The sequence below is a fragment of the Geotrypetes seraphini genome, chromosome 17 (assembly GCF_902459505.1).
Source record: "Geotrypetes seraphini chromosome 17, aGeoSer1.1, whole genome shotgun sequence".
Classification (NCBI taxonomy): Eukaryota; Metazoa; Chordata; class Amphibia; order Gymnophiona; family Dermophiidae; genus Geotrypetes; species Geotrypetes seraphini.
Genome location: NC_047100.1, coordinates 8,509,049 through 8,521,471, shown reverse-complemented (window position 1 = coordinate 8,521,471; position 12,423 = coordinate 8,509,049). Strand labels below are relative to the sequence as shown.

The window sequence follows — 12,423 nt, the reverse complement described above, 5'->3', positions numbered from 1 at the left end:
GTTGCTGGTGATGCCAAGTCTTTATCAGATGTCTCCAATAATTCTGAAACATGTAGTGTGGTTTTTAGCCAGGTTGGTAACAGCTCAAATGCCAACGCTAAAAAACGCTCTACAGTTTTATAAATGGGGAGATAGAATAAAAATACATAGACAAAGATTAAACTGAAGCACCAAGAAGCTGGACTCTGCATACAATGCATACAATGGACTCTGCATACAATGCAACCCCACAGAAACAGCAATGCATATCCCCTAAAGCAAAAAAAAAAAAAAAAAATATATAGAATTTTTTTTCTACCTTGTCTTCTCTGGTTTCTGCTTTCCTCATCTTCTTGTCACTTTCTTCCTTTCATCCACGGTCTACCCTCTCTCTGCCCCTTCTATATGGCATCTTCTCTCCTTCTATTCACTTTCCAGAAACTTTATGCCTCTCCCTTCCATCTCTCCCACACCTCCATTGTCTGGCATTTCACTCTCTCCTCTCCTTTCCCCCCACTTCCATCAGCATCAGCCCCCTTTCTCACATTTCACCACACTTCCATACCACCCTGACCCCGTTTCTCATCCTTCACCATGCTTCTATACCACTGACCCCCCTTTCTCACCCTTCACCACGCTTCCATACCACCCTAACCCCCTTTTTCTCCCTTCACCATGCTTCCATACCGCCCTGACCCCCCTTTCTCACCCTTCACCATGCTTCCATACCCCCTGACCCCATTTTCATTGTATCTTACAGGAAGAACAGAAATAGCAACATTTTCATAGGAAAGCATTAAGAAAGAGCTGCGTTTTCAACATATTCTTAAAATTAATCTTTCCAACACAAAATCGCAGTATGCCTGGCAGAGCGTTCCTAAGTTTGACACCCGCGACTGACATTATTGATGCTCCAATTCTAACATGAATAATAGACATCTTCTCCTCTAAACTTAATTTCATAGTGTTTTCAGACCTTAGATTTAGTAAGTGTAAATGCTCACGCCAAGTGAGATAATGACAAAAGCTAATATTCTATAACAAGAGTTGCATGCTGAACTGCTTTTATAGAATTTGTATTTAGCATGCATTATTCTGGCACCTAGCTTGGGACACCCCAAACAGAATTCCTCCACTAGAGTAATGAGTTACATATGCACATATAATTTAGATGCAAGCACTTATTCCAAACATAAGAAAGTGTAAGTTAGTTAGTTAGGTGCCATTGACTTGTGTTCGAGTCCTAACAACTTGATGAATTACAGATCTAAAATGAGATAGTGTAAGTGCCTACCGCCTAAACACAATTACAGTATGCTAAGAATCACACATGCAGTGTTAATCCTGCCCAGATTCCACCTATGTGTATACCCACCTGTAAAATAGGAGAAATATAAGGTGTGTGTATATTTACGGAATAGTGCTTAGGCAGAAATTTTCCATTTACACATGTACATGCATAGTTATGTGTACGCATGCCATTATTCTATTCATTTAATTAGTGCATAAATGTTAGCACCCATGTTATAAAATTACCCCCTCCCTTAAGGTACTTGCAATGGTACATTTAAATAGTGCAAATGCTAAACCATTAATGCTAGGAGACTGGCGAGTAATTTAAAAATCATTAAATTAGTTCCCTACCTGGGGATCATTATGTTCTGTGAATAACCTAGCCACTGCTCCAGCCATTACCACATCAGCTTGTACAGGTCCTATGCTGTCTGGAAGAAGATTGTATTCTACATGGTAAAAACCTTCAGATTTGGAAGTTGCTGCCGTTGGAGGAGATTTAGTCCGACGTTTCTGTTTTCTTACAGGCTGCTCTTGCTTTCCTAGAAAATATCACACACACATAGTATTAAACATCTCCATGTATTACTATTTTCTTTTGCTAGACACTGTGACCTTATTTGGTACTATACCCATATACCCCAAATTCTGTCTAAGTCGCCCAAAGTTAGGGGTGCAATTCTGGGCACGGATAAACTAATTGGTTAAAATGATGACAGCAATCAATAATTGGCCTTAACAAGGATTTACTGGCACCAGTTACTGGTTACACTTGTATCTGCTCTACATCCCTATTCTATAACCTGCACGTTTCATCCATCTTGTTTACAACTCTAGTGTAAATCTTTTTTTATTGATGAAAATGAATACAACCAGAAATAACAAGCAACAAGTAAACAAGGCTGTGAACACAGAAAGCACAGTTACTTACCGTAACAGGTGTTATTCAGAGACAGCAGGCAAATATTCTCTACATGGGGGTAATGTCATCAACGGAGCCCCGTGCGGACAATCTCGCAAGCAAACTTGCGAGTGTACTGCGCGTGTGCCTTCCCGCCCAAGTCAGGGCGCGCGTCTCCTCAGCGTGGCCTCAGTTCAGATAGCTTACAAAGAAGCCAACCAGGGGAGGTGGGTGGGTTGCGAGAATATCTGCCTGCTGTCCCTGGTTAACACCTATTACGGTAAGTAACTGTGCTTTATCCCAGGACAAGCAGGCAGCATATTCTCTACATGTGGGTGACCTCCAAGCTAACCAAAAAGGGATGGTGGGAGTGTTGGTAATTTAGGAGAACAAATTTCGTAAAAAGGACTGGTCAAAAAAGGCTGTCCCGTCTGGAGAAAGTATCCAGACAGTAGTGAGAGATGAAAGTATGAACCGAGGACCAAGTGGCGGCCTTGCAGATTTCCTCAATGGAGTCAATCTGAGGAAAGCTACAGATGCCACCATCGCTCTGACTTTATGCCCCATGACCCGACCCTGCAGAGGGAGACCAGCCTGAGCATAGCAGAAAGAGATGCTAGCAGCCATCCAATTGGAGATGGTTCGCTTGGAAATAGGATGCCCCAACTTAATTGGATCGAAGGAGATAAAAAGTTGAGGAGCAGTTCTATGAGGTTGAGTGTGTTGCAAGTAGAAATCCAAAGCATGTTTACAGTCCAGAGTTTGAAGAGCTGTTTCTCCAGGATGAGAAACACTGGAAGTACAATTGATTGGTTGAGATGAAATTCTGAAACCACTTTAGGTAAAAATTTAGGATGAGTACGAAGGAATGGAATACTGTGGAATACTGTGAAAGGTGGATCTACCACTAGAGCTTGGAGCTCACTGACTCGTCTAGCAGAAGTGAGCGCAATGAGAAAAACCACTTTCCAAGTGGGATATTTAAGATGAGCCAAATCTATGGGTTCGAAAGGAGGCTTCATCAGTTGAGTAACAACAACATTGAGATCACAAACCACGGGAGGCGGCTTGAGAGGTGGTTTGACATTTAAAAGTCCTTTCATAAATCTGGAAAACACAGGATGAGAGGAGAGGGGTTTCCCTTCGATAGACTGATGAAAAACAGCAATTGCACTTAGGTGGAGTCTAATAGATGTGGATTTGAGACCAGATTGAGATAAGTGCAGCAGGTAATCCAAAACCAAAGACAAGGAGGTAGATTGCAGCTCCTTGTGATGAATAGTATACCAAGCAGAGAATCTAGTCCATTTCTGGATGTAACATTTCCTAGTGGACAGCTTCCTGGAAGCCTCTAGAATGTTCTGTACAGATTGAGAGAACTGTAGAGTGGCAGCTAGGTTGAAAGGTACCAAGCTGTTAAGTGTAGAGACTGCAGGTTGGGATGAAGCAGAGACCCTTGACTCTGTGTAAGCAGAGAGGGAAATACTGGTAGAGAAGAGGCTCCCTGGTGCTGAGTTGAAGTAGAAGGGAGTACCATGGTTGTCTGGGCCACCGAAGAGCTATCAGAATCATGGTGGCATGCTCCGTCTTGAGTTTGACAAGAGTTTTGAGAATCAGAGAGAATGGAGGGAACGCATAGAGAAACTGATTCGTCCATTCCAGAAGGAAAGCATCTACCTTGAGGTGGTGAGGAGAGTATATCCTGGAGCAGAACCGAGGCAGTTTGTTGTTGTGGGGAGACGCAAAGAGGTCTATCTGAGGAGTTCCCCATTGAGCAAAAATGTGATGCAGAGGCGAGGAATTGAGTGTCCATTCGTGAGGTTGTAGAAGATGACTCAATTTGTCCGCCAGACAGTTTTGCTGCCCTTGGATGTAGACAGCTTTCAGAAAGATGTTATGAAGGATTGCCCAATTCCAAAGCATCAGAGCTTCTTGACAAAGAGGGAGAGATCCTGTTCCTCCCTACTTTGTTGACATAGTACATGGCGACTTGGTTGTCTGTCCGAATGAGGACTACCTGGTAGTGAAGAAGATGCTGAAGAGCTTTGAGAGCATTGAAGATTGCTCTGAGTTCCAACAGATTGATATGACACTGATGATCCGTGCTGGAACAATGGCGTTGAGCACGGAGACCATCGAGATGCGCCCCCCAAGCGTAGGTTGAAGAATCGGTTGTGAGAATCTTCTGATGAGGGGGCATGTGAAAAAGCAAACCTTTGGAAAGATTGGAAGAGAGCATCCACCAGTTGAGAGACTGTCTCAACGAAGGAGTCACTGTAATGTGTTGAGAGAGTGAGTCACAAGCTTGCTGCCACTGAGATGCCAGGGTACACTGAAGAATTCTGAGGTGAAGTCCGCAAAAGGAGTCACATGAACTGTAGAGGCCATGTGACCGAGAAGAATCATCATGTGTCTTGCCGAGATTGACCTGAGGGAAGACACTCACTGACAAAGGACGTGGCTGAGGCAGGAATGCTCTGAGTTGTCCAGTATGGCTCCAATATACTGTAGAATTTGGGAGGGACATAACTGGGACTTTGGAAAATTGATTTTGAACCCAAGTCTTTGGAGAAACGCTATAGTTCGTTGAGTCGCTACAATAACCTCCTGTTGAGACGATGCTTTGATGATCCAGTCATCTAGATATGGAAAGACTTGAAGACCCTGCATCTGTAGGGCTGCAGCAACCACCACCAATCATTTGGTGAAGACTCTGGGAGATGAGGCGAGGCTGAAAGGAAGAACTTGGTACTGAAGATGAAGATTCCCCACCCGAAATCTTAGGTATCTGCAAGAGGGATACAGGGGGTACAGTGCTGGAAGAGAGAGCATTCAAAACTTTTCTTTGACAAGAAATTTGTTTAGAGCTCTGAGGTCCAGGATAGGTTGCAAATCCTTTGTCTTCTTTGAGACCAATAAATAATGGGAATAAAAGCCCATGTCCTTTGGGTTAAGGGAACTTCCTCGACAGCCCGGAGGCAAAGAAGATCCTGAGCCTCCTGAAGAAGAAGGGGAAGTTGTGACATGTTGGAAGGAAACTCTTTTGGAGGGAGATCTGGTGGAATTTGAAGTACCCCTCTCTAATGATGGTGAGAACCCAGAGGTCTGATGTAATCTGCTCCCAATGTTGGAAAAAGTGATGGAGGCGACCTCCTATGGGGAGGAGAGAAATCTGATGGATGAAGGTGGACATTATGCCCAGATTTAGAGTGTCAAAAAGATTGTGCAGGCTTAGCTGCAGCAGAAGTCTGGGGTTTTTGCTGACGCTTCTGCTGTGGTTGTTTCCTAAAAACACAAAAAGGCAACCTAGTCACATCAAGGTTTGTGTGGGGGGCACTCAGGACGCCAAAATTGGCTCGCAACTATTAGACAAAAATGGAATAGATATAATATGTTATATTATAGGGTGCTCTCAGTGTGAACCCTCAGTGATAGGAGCGCAGCTCCGATACTTCGCTTCTGGGTCAAGGCGATAAGCTTCCACCCACACACCATCATTGAGCACCCATAGTGTGCTGAAATTAAAGGGACAGAAGTCCACTAAATCAAACAAATCAACCAATCAACGTGAGTAAATCAAACTCAACACAAACAACCTGAGTAACCCCCACACAAACCCTGCCAGCCAGACCCCCCGAATCACACAACGAAGTCAAAAACCATACAAAAAATGTCAAATGAACACGATACTTATCTGAAACTATCTCACAGACCAATAAACGCAAACAACCGCGCCAGGAGAAGAGGTTCAACCGCGCTGGTTTCGGGAGGAGCCCTTCTTCAGGAACCTGACCCCCGACGGAACACACACGAAGAGGTCGGCTGGAGGGCGGGGTGCCCGAGCGGAAGAGCACGCCGCCTAAAACAAATCTACAGGCGACGTCACGTACAAACCAACCAATCATACAAACCAACCAATCACACGCAGGGGCAAAGACCCACCCATGAATACACAAACATACTGGGCAAAAAATATATATGTCTCAGCCATACTACAAACGGATAAATAGATAAATAAATAACCCCAGCCAAAAACCACCCCCACACACACACTGAAACCCAAAACCCAAATAGAATCCGATTAAATAATGGTATTCCATTCCACACCTTCATTGAGGCCACTGGGATGGACAGATTGTAATTGGAAAATCCAATATTGCTCCCTGAGGTTCAAATGGGCCTGTCTATCCCCCCTGAAATCCCAAGGAACTTGCTCAAGCACGAACCAAGACAGATCGGTGAACCGATGACCAAGTTCAACACAATGCGGCACAAGGGGGGAAGAATGAGATCCAGTACGTATCCAACTCCTGTGTTCTTGCAATCTGACCCTAATTCTTCTGCTGGAGGCTCCCTGTATAGCTTATGCCCGTCCTAAAAACTTGAAGGACTTATTGGCCACGAGGAGCTGGGCTCACATTGGCGGCAGTCATAAACCATGCGGGCATTGTGATATGTGCCCTTTATCTTTGTCTATTTCTACCTAGCAACATCCCCGGACTCAACGTACTTACTACCTCAGATCTCAAACGTCTTGTGATTCTGAATGGGTAGTTTATGTCATCATCTGCCCTTGTGGGTTGTGCTATGTGGGGCGGACCAGCAGAAGAATTTTCCCCCACTGAAATTACTCCAGATTTTAATAACAGGAACTGCTTTCTCTGTTTTTGAGTCTCTTTGGTTACATCTGGAAAGATCTGTACTTTCTGACCCAGAAACTTTTTAGTTCTATTTTTGAAGAACATCTTCATTATTCAGTTTTTATCTGGCACCAATGCAACAGTCACCAACAATGTTGCCGGAATAACCAATTCACTTATTGAAGTTTCCAATAGTATAGTAACATCCAATTGTGGTTCCTGTTGTCCCTCATTAATCAATTGCTGGTCCAATTTTCTAGCAGGCAAATAGAATACCTGTGTAAAGGGTGGAATTAATTCCTCTGAAAATGAAAAAATCTCCAGGAAATATTTCTTTAACATTTCCCTGGGGGACATAGAAGGAACCCTAGGGAAATTTAGGAACTACAAATTATTGGCACGATGGCCATTTTCAATCATTTCCAGTTTCTGCCTAATATTCATACTATCTTTAATCACAGTTTCTTGTACTTGTTTGACCCCTGTTATTTCGAATTCATTTTTTTGAGATATAGTTTTAACTGAGGTCATTTCTAATTGTAATACATTCAGCTCTTGTTCCTATTTGTCAATTTTCGTTTCCAGAACTTTAATTTGTGGATTCAGTGAATTTCCCAGTTTAACAACTAAGTCCCAGAGAGACTTCATTGTGATTTCAGTGAGTTTTTAAACCATAAAGAAGGAAATCTCACCTCCCAAGTTTGTAGATTTTTTGTCCTGTTGTGCCTCCTTCTTCTTCAATGTTCCAGCCGTAGTTTCACTCTCCAGACTCAAAAAGTCTTTTGGTAAATCCGTATCATAGCTCGCAGATGAACAAGCCTCCTGGGTTATAGGAACTGCCTCGTTGGACACACCTGGTTCCCACAGCGAGCTGGTACGCTGCGGTTGGGGGGGGGGGGAGCATCTCTTGCTTCAGGGCTCAGTGTGACCTCTAGCCCAGGGATTCTGGCAGCCGTCACTCTGTGCCGCTGAGTCCTGCGGTCGATTCTCTGAAGTTATCGACTCCCTCTGAATACGGTTCAAGAGCTGTTCGATAGTGAGAGGAGAAGGATTTTCAGAGCGAAACTGAGCAGATAAGGTAAAAATTCTAATTCTACCGAACACTCGAGACGCTTCCTGACTTCAGACACTCGCGGTCATCTTGGATTCCCATGAAGTTGTAAATCAAAATCCTGTTTGCCATCATGGAGTTTTGATACAGACGGCGTCCATATTTATCCATCGTGCATCCTTCTCTGCCTGGAGGGACTGCAGCATAAACCTTGGTGGAGTTAGATTTTTAAAGAGATGATTCTACCACCAAGGATTGGTGAGACAATTGCGACTTCTCAAACCCTTTACAATACCGTATCGAGATTCCATTTTGGAGTGAATAGCCAGAATTGAATAAGATGTCTTGAGATTCCTCAAAAAAGTTTATTTCAAAACAGGATTCATGGGAAGTCTCAAGGTGTCCTTTGGCGGATGGGGCAATTCCATCTCAGCCAAATATTCAGGAGTATACTTAGACTCAGAATGAAGATCAACTTGAAGAGCCTTACTCATGTCAAAGATGAATCTTGAAAAAGATGTGGGTTTTGAAGCTGAAGAGCCCTCAGGAGGAGAAGTGTAACGAGACCGAGGCGTTGCTGAAAAAGAAGGAGAAGCCTCCCTGGAGGTCTGTATCCAATGTAAGAGTCACAGAAGACACTCCGCTGTGTGATAAATGCAGAGAGTGGTTACGTTTGAGATGCCTCGATGGAGAAGTCCCAGGAGTATGCGGAACTGAAGGTCTTGACTCGGGCCTCGCAGAAACAGGCGAATGAGGGTCCCTCGTAGGAGGCCTCGACAGAGGAGTCCAGGACCTGGACGAGCCTCGAGATGTAGAAGTACGAGGGGTTGAAAGCTTCGGAGTTCGAGGCTTATACCTGGGCTTGAAAGGGGTCTCGATGGGCCTCGAAGAATGAGGTATAGGCACTCTTCTTTGAATTCAGGTGCCTCGAGGATGAGGAATGCTTCGGTTGAGACTAGGATAGAGGCTTCTTCACCATCTCTCGAGTAGGTTGAGTAGCTGGAGACCCGGACCAGGAAGTACGAGGCAAGAATAGAGGTCGAGACCTAAGAGGCTTTGCTCGGCGTGGCTCGACAGTATGCTCAGACTGGCTTGCAGAAAGCAGGGTCGAGGCAAGGGCAAGCTTGACCAAAACAGAGGTGAGCTACGTGGTTAGTACGGCTTGCAGCATATCCTCGAAGACAGGCACCGAGACCAATGACTCTCGTCTAGAGGGTGCAGCAGTGCGCTCCATAGAGGGTGACCTCAAGGATGAGTATTCCCTATGTTTGGAGGCAAGCTTCGGAGGAGGTCTCGTAGAGGCTGGCACAACTGCACTCATTGCCTGGACTGCCTGAGACTCAGCTGGAGATTTCTTAGGTAACATACCTGCAGAGGGAAGAGGAGACTTGCCTGAGGACGAGACCTTAAGAGGCACAGCAGACGAGGCCTTCGAGGATGAGGGCGACTTGCTCGGTCAAGGACTTGGTCGACAAGGCCGCTACGGGGGTTGAGGCCTTTTCCGCAGGCACCTCCATGGAGCTGCTAGATTTGGGCACGACACCTCTGGAGAGCCCTTTTTTTGAAGGGTAGCACAGCGCGGGCAGGACTCAGGACAATGTTCGGGTCCCAAGCACTTAATACACCAATGGTGTGGGGTCGATGAGAGAAATCGCCCGATTACACTGGCTACACCTCTTAAAACCGTTAAGAGGCTGGTACATAGAAAAAAATACGGCTGCAGCAAAACAAGGGCCGACGGCAGGGCCTGAGCCCAAGCCCCGCCAGACGAGAACCGACGTAAAAAAGAAAAGCTGAGAAACACGTGCTTCTTGGCTCCGCGGAAAACTGAGAACTGAGGTACCTCACAGGAGACGCACGACCTACGTTTGGCAGGAAGGCACTTGGCGCATGCGCGGTGCAGCACTCGTGAACTCTTTGAAAGTTCTACAAGCAAGTCTGCTTGCGAGGCTGTCTGCTATGGGGCTCCGTGGATGATGTCACCCACATGTTGAGAATATGCTTCCTGCTTGTCCTGGGATAATTATTTATACCTACCATGTGTGCATTTGACAAACTGTAAATGGATGGCATGGAGCATATAGGTAATTTTCTTTTAAATGAATTAATTCTTCTTCAACAATAACACAGACAGAGATAGAGACAAGAAAGGAAATGAAGTCATACATATGCTATGATACCAAGTGCCAATTTCCTATTCTGATTAGCTAAATCACACCTCATAACTATATATCACATAAGTATAATATAGTAACTGCTACCAGTTTTGTCAACCCTTATCATGCCTTACCTGTATTTGAAACACAGAATCCTATGGTAATTGTAAGAGTGACCAAGTGAAATGGTTCCTGTTCTTCAGCTCCCTCTGCAGTCTTTTCAGAAGACCCCATCATATTTTCACTTTCAGAATATATGTCACTGCCCTCTCCTTGTTCAGACATGCCTGACATATACAAACCTCTCATGGACTCTGGTTTAACATCCTCTTGTGTGGAGATATAATCTTCCTGGAGGAGCTTGCTGCTTTCAAGTGATGATTCCAAATCATTTTTGCTTCTCCTCTTCTCAGGTGCTGATGGATCTCCCTGGAGTTCACTACTATCCACAGTATCTGTGGTAAAGCCACTGTCAGTGCCATTAGTTTTGAGAATCTCTTCAGAGTTCATCTTCTGTTCACCACCTCTTCTATTTGCTTCCTGTGACAGCTTTAATAGGTCTCTACAAAAAAGCCAAAGAAAATGAGAAGGGTATTGAAATAAAAGGAAGAAAAGGAGGGAATGCCACAGTTTATTGTTAAATAACTAACCCTTTCATAGTGCTTTTTTATTTTAAAAAATTACATGTCTGTATATGTATTCTCTCATATTACATATAAACAGAAAAATGAAGGCAGATAAAGACCATAAGGCCTATCTAGTCTGCCTATGCATGCCTTCTACTATCCCTTCCCCTCCATTAGAGATCAAGTATACTTGTTCCAAGCTTTCTTGAATTCAGATACTTTTTATCACCACTATCTCCATCAGGTGGCCATTGCACGCATTCACCACCCTTTCCGTGAAAAAAATATTTTCAGGTTACTTCTGAGTCTATCCGCACAACAGAATGTCATACCTAATCTCACTCTTTCATCAGGTATCACTCTCATAATGGAAAAATCTACCAAGGTACTAAGCTGCATCTTAGACGACACTCTCACAATGGAACCACAAATAGCTAACCTTCGGAAAAAGACCATCTACACTATGCGTCAACTATGACTCAGAAGACTATACTTCCACCTACTCGGCAGCGGCTCGAGAGTACCTTTACTTTTACTTTGTTTTCTATTTTCTGTCCTGCAGCGCGGACCGGGAAGCAGAGGGGATACAGGCAGGCAGCCGGGCAAAGCGGAGGAGAGACAGAGAGGGGCGGAAGCCGGCGAGGAGGGGAAGAAGGCTGATTGGGTAGCGGCGAGAGAAAGCTCCGCCCACCCCCACAGCGTCGGAGGTCGTCTCGGAGCCCGGGCTCCCCCTTAAAAGCAAGGGAGCCAACGGCTCGCGGCCGTTCGGCACGCGGCGGAGCCTTTGCGAAGGAGCCTAGAGAAGGAGCCAGAAGCACAGGCAGCCCAGCAGCAAACTCTAACTCTAACCTAAAAAAAAAAAAAAAAAAAAAATTTTCTACTGTTCTCATTCTTCTCTTCTCTATCTATTTTTCTACTAGCTGCACACCGGGTACCACTCCTACACACCAAGGGACTTCAGATACACGTCAGGCAAATTCCAGCACGCCAACTTTAGTCACAAGGAAGGAATAATGGAAGCAGCAGAAGGTCAGCGAAGCTTTCCAGTATACTGCATCGACTGTCACATGTATGTCTACCTCCCTTCCGGGAGGCAGGCCTACATATGCAGTCGATGTCAGGAACTGGCTAGCCTCAAGAAGGAGGTCGGGAGACTGCAGATCAAAGTACAGGAGCTAGAGGGACTCCGCTCCATAGAGGAACCAGAGGAATTTGAACCAACTGAGGACATCACCAGAGAAAACCACTTCAATGAACAGGTCAAAGAGCTCGAAAGATTCATCGAGGAGGCCTGCAGGATGGTAGAGACACAGGATCACCCGCTCTTCAGAAGGGAACAAACGGATGGAGGACAGGACCCGCCAGGACCCACCAGGACCCACCAGGAGCCGAGGGAGAGGAACCTTGCGGAGGAACCAACCAGGAGAAGGAAGGACTGGAGGACCCAATCATCACCGACACAGACCTGAGACCTAGGAGGAAGCTGAGGAGAGGTAAATCTGCTATCGTGGTGGGAGACTCAATCCTGAGAGAGGTGGACAGTCACATAGCAGGAGGCAGAGCGGATCGCCTAGTGACATGTCTCCCAGGGGCAAGGACAAAGGACATCTCCGACAAAATCGAGAGAATCATGGAGGGAGCTGAGACAGAGGACACAGCAGTGATAATCCATGTCGGAACAAATGACGTCAGCAGAAGGAATTTCAACATGACTACACTGACCGAACAGTTTAAGATCCTGGGGAGGAAGCTGAAGCTGAGGACAGGGAAGATAGCC

General features: G+C 45.3%; 1 protein-coding gene across 4 annotated transcripts in view; it reads right to left on the bottom strand.

The window, feature by feature from the left end:
- Positions 1 to 12,423, bottom strand: part of CFAP92 (cilia and flagella associated protein 92 (putative)) — a 103,445-nt gene that overhangs the window by 77,599 nt on the left and 13,423 nt on the right. For 3 of the 4 annotated variants that reach the window (XM_033926645.1, XM_033926644.1, XM_033926649.1), the window contains exons 2-3: positions 10,155 to 10,582; positions 1,624 to 1,814 (exon numbers count right to left, since the gene is read on the bottom strand). In XM_033926645.1, the coding sequence (XP_033782536.1) occupies positions 1,624 to 1,814; positions 10,155 to 10,530 (567 nt within the window). In that variant the 5' untranslated portion in view covers positions 10,531 to 10,582. The remainder of the gene's footprint in view (positions 1 to 1,623; positions 1,815 to 10,154; positions 10,583 to 12,423) is intronic. The other variant, XM_033926647.1, reaches the window with a different exon arrangement.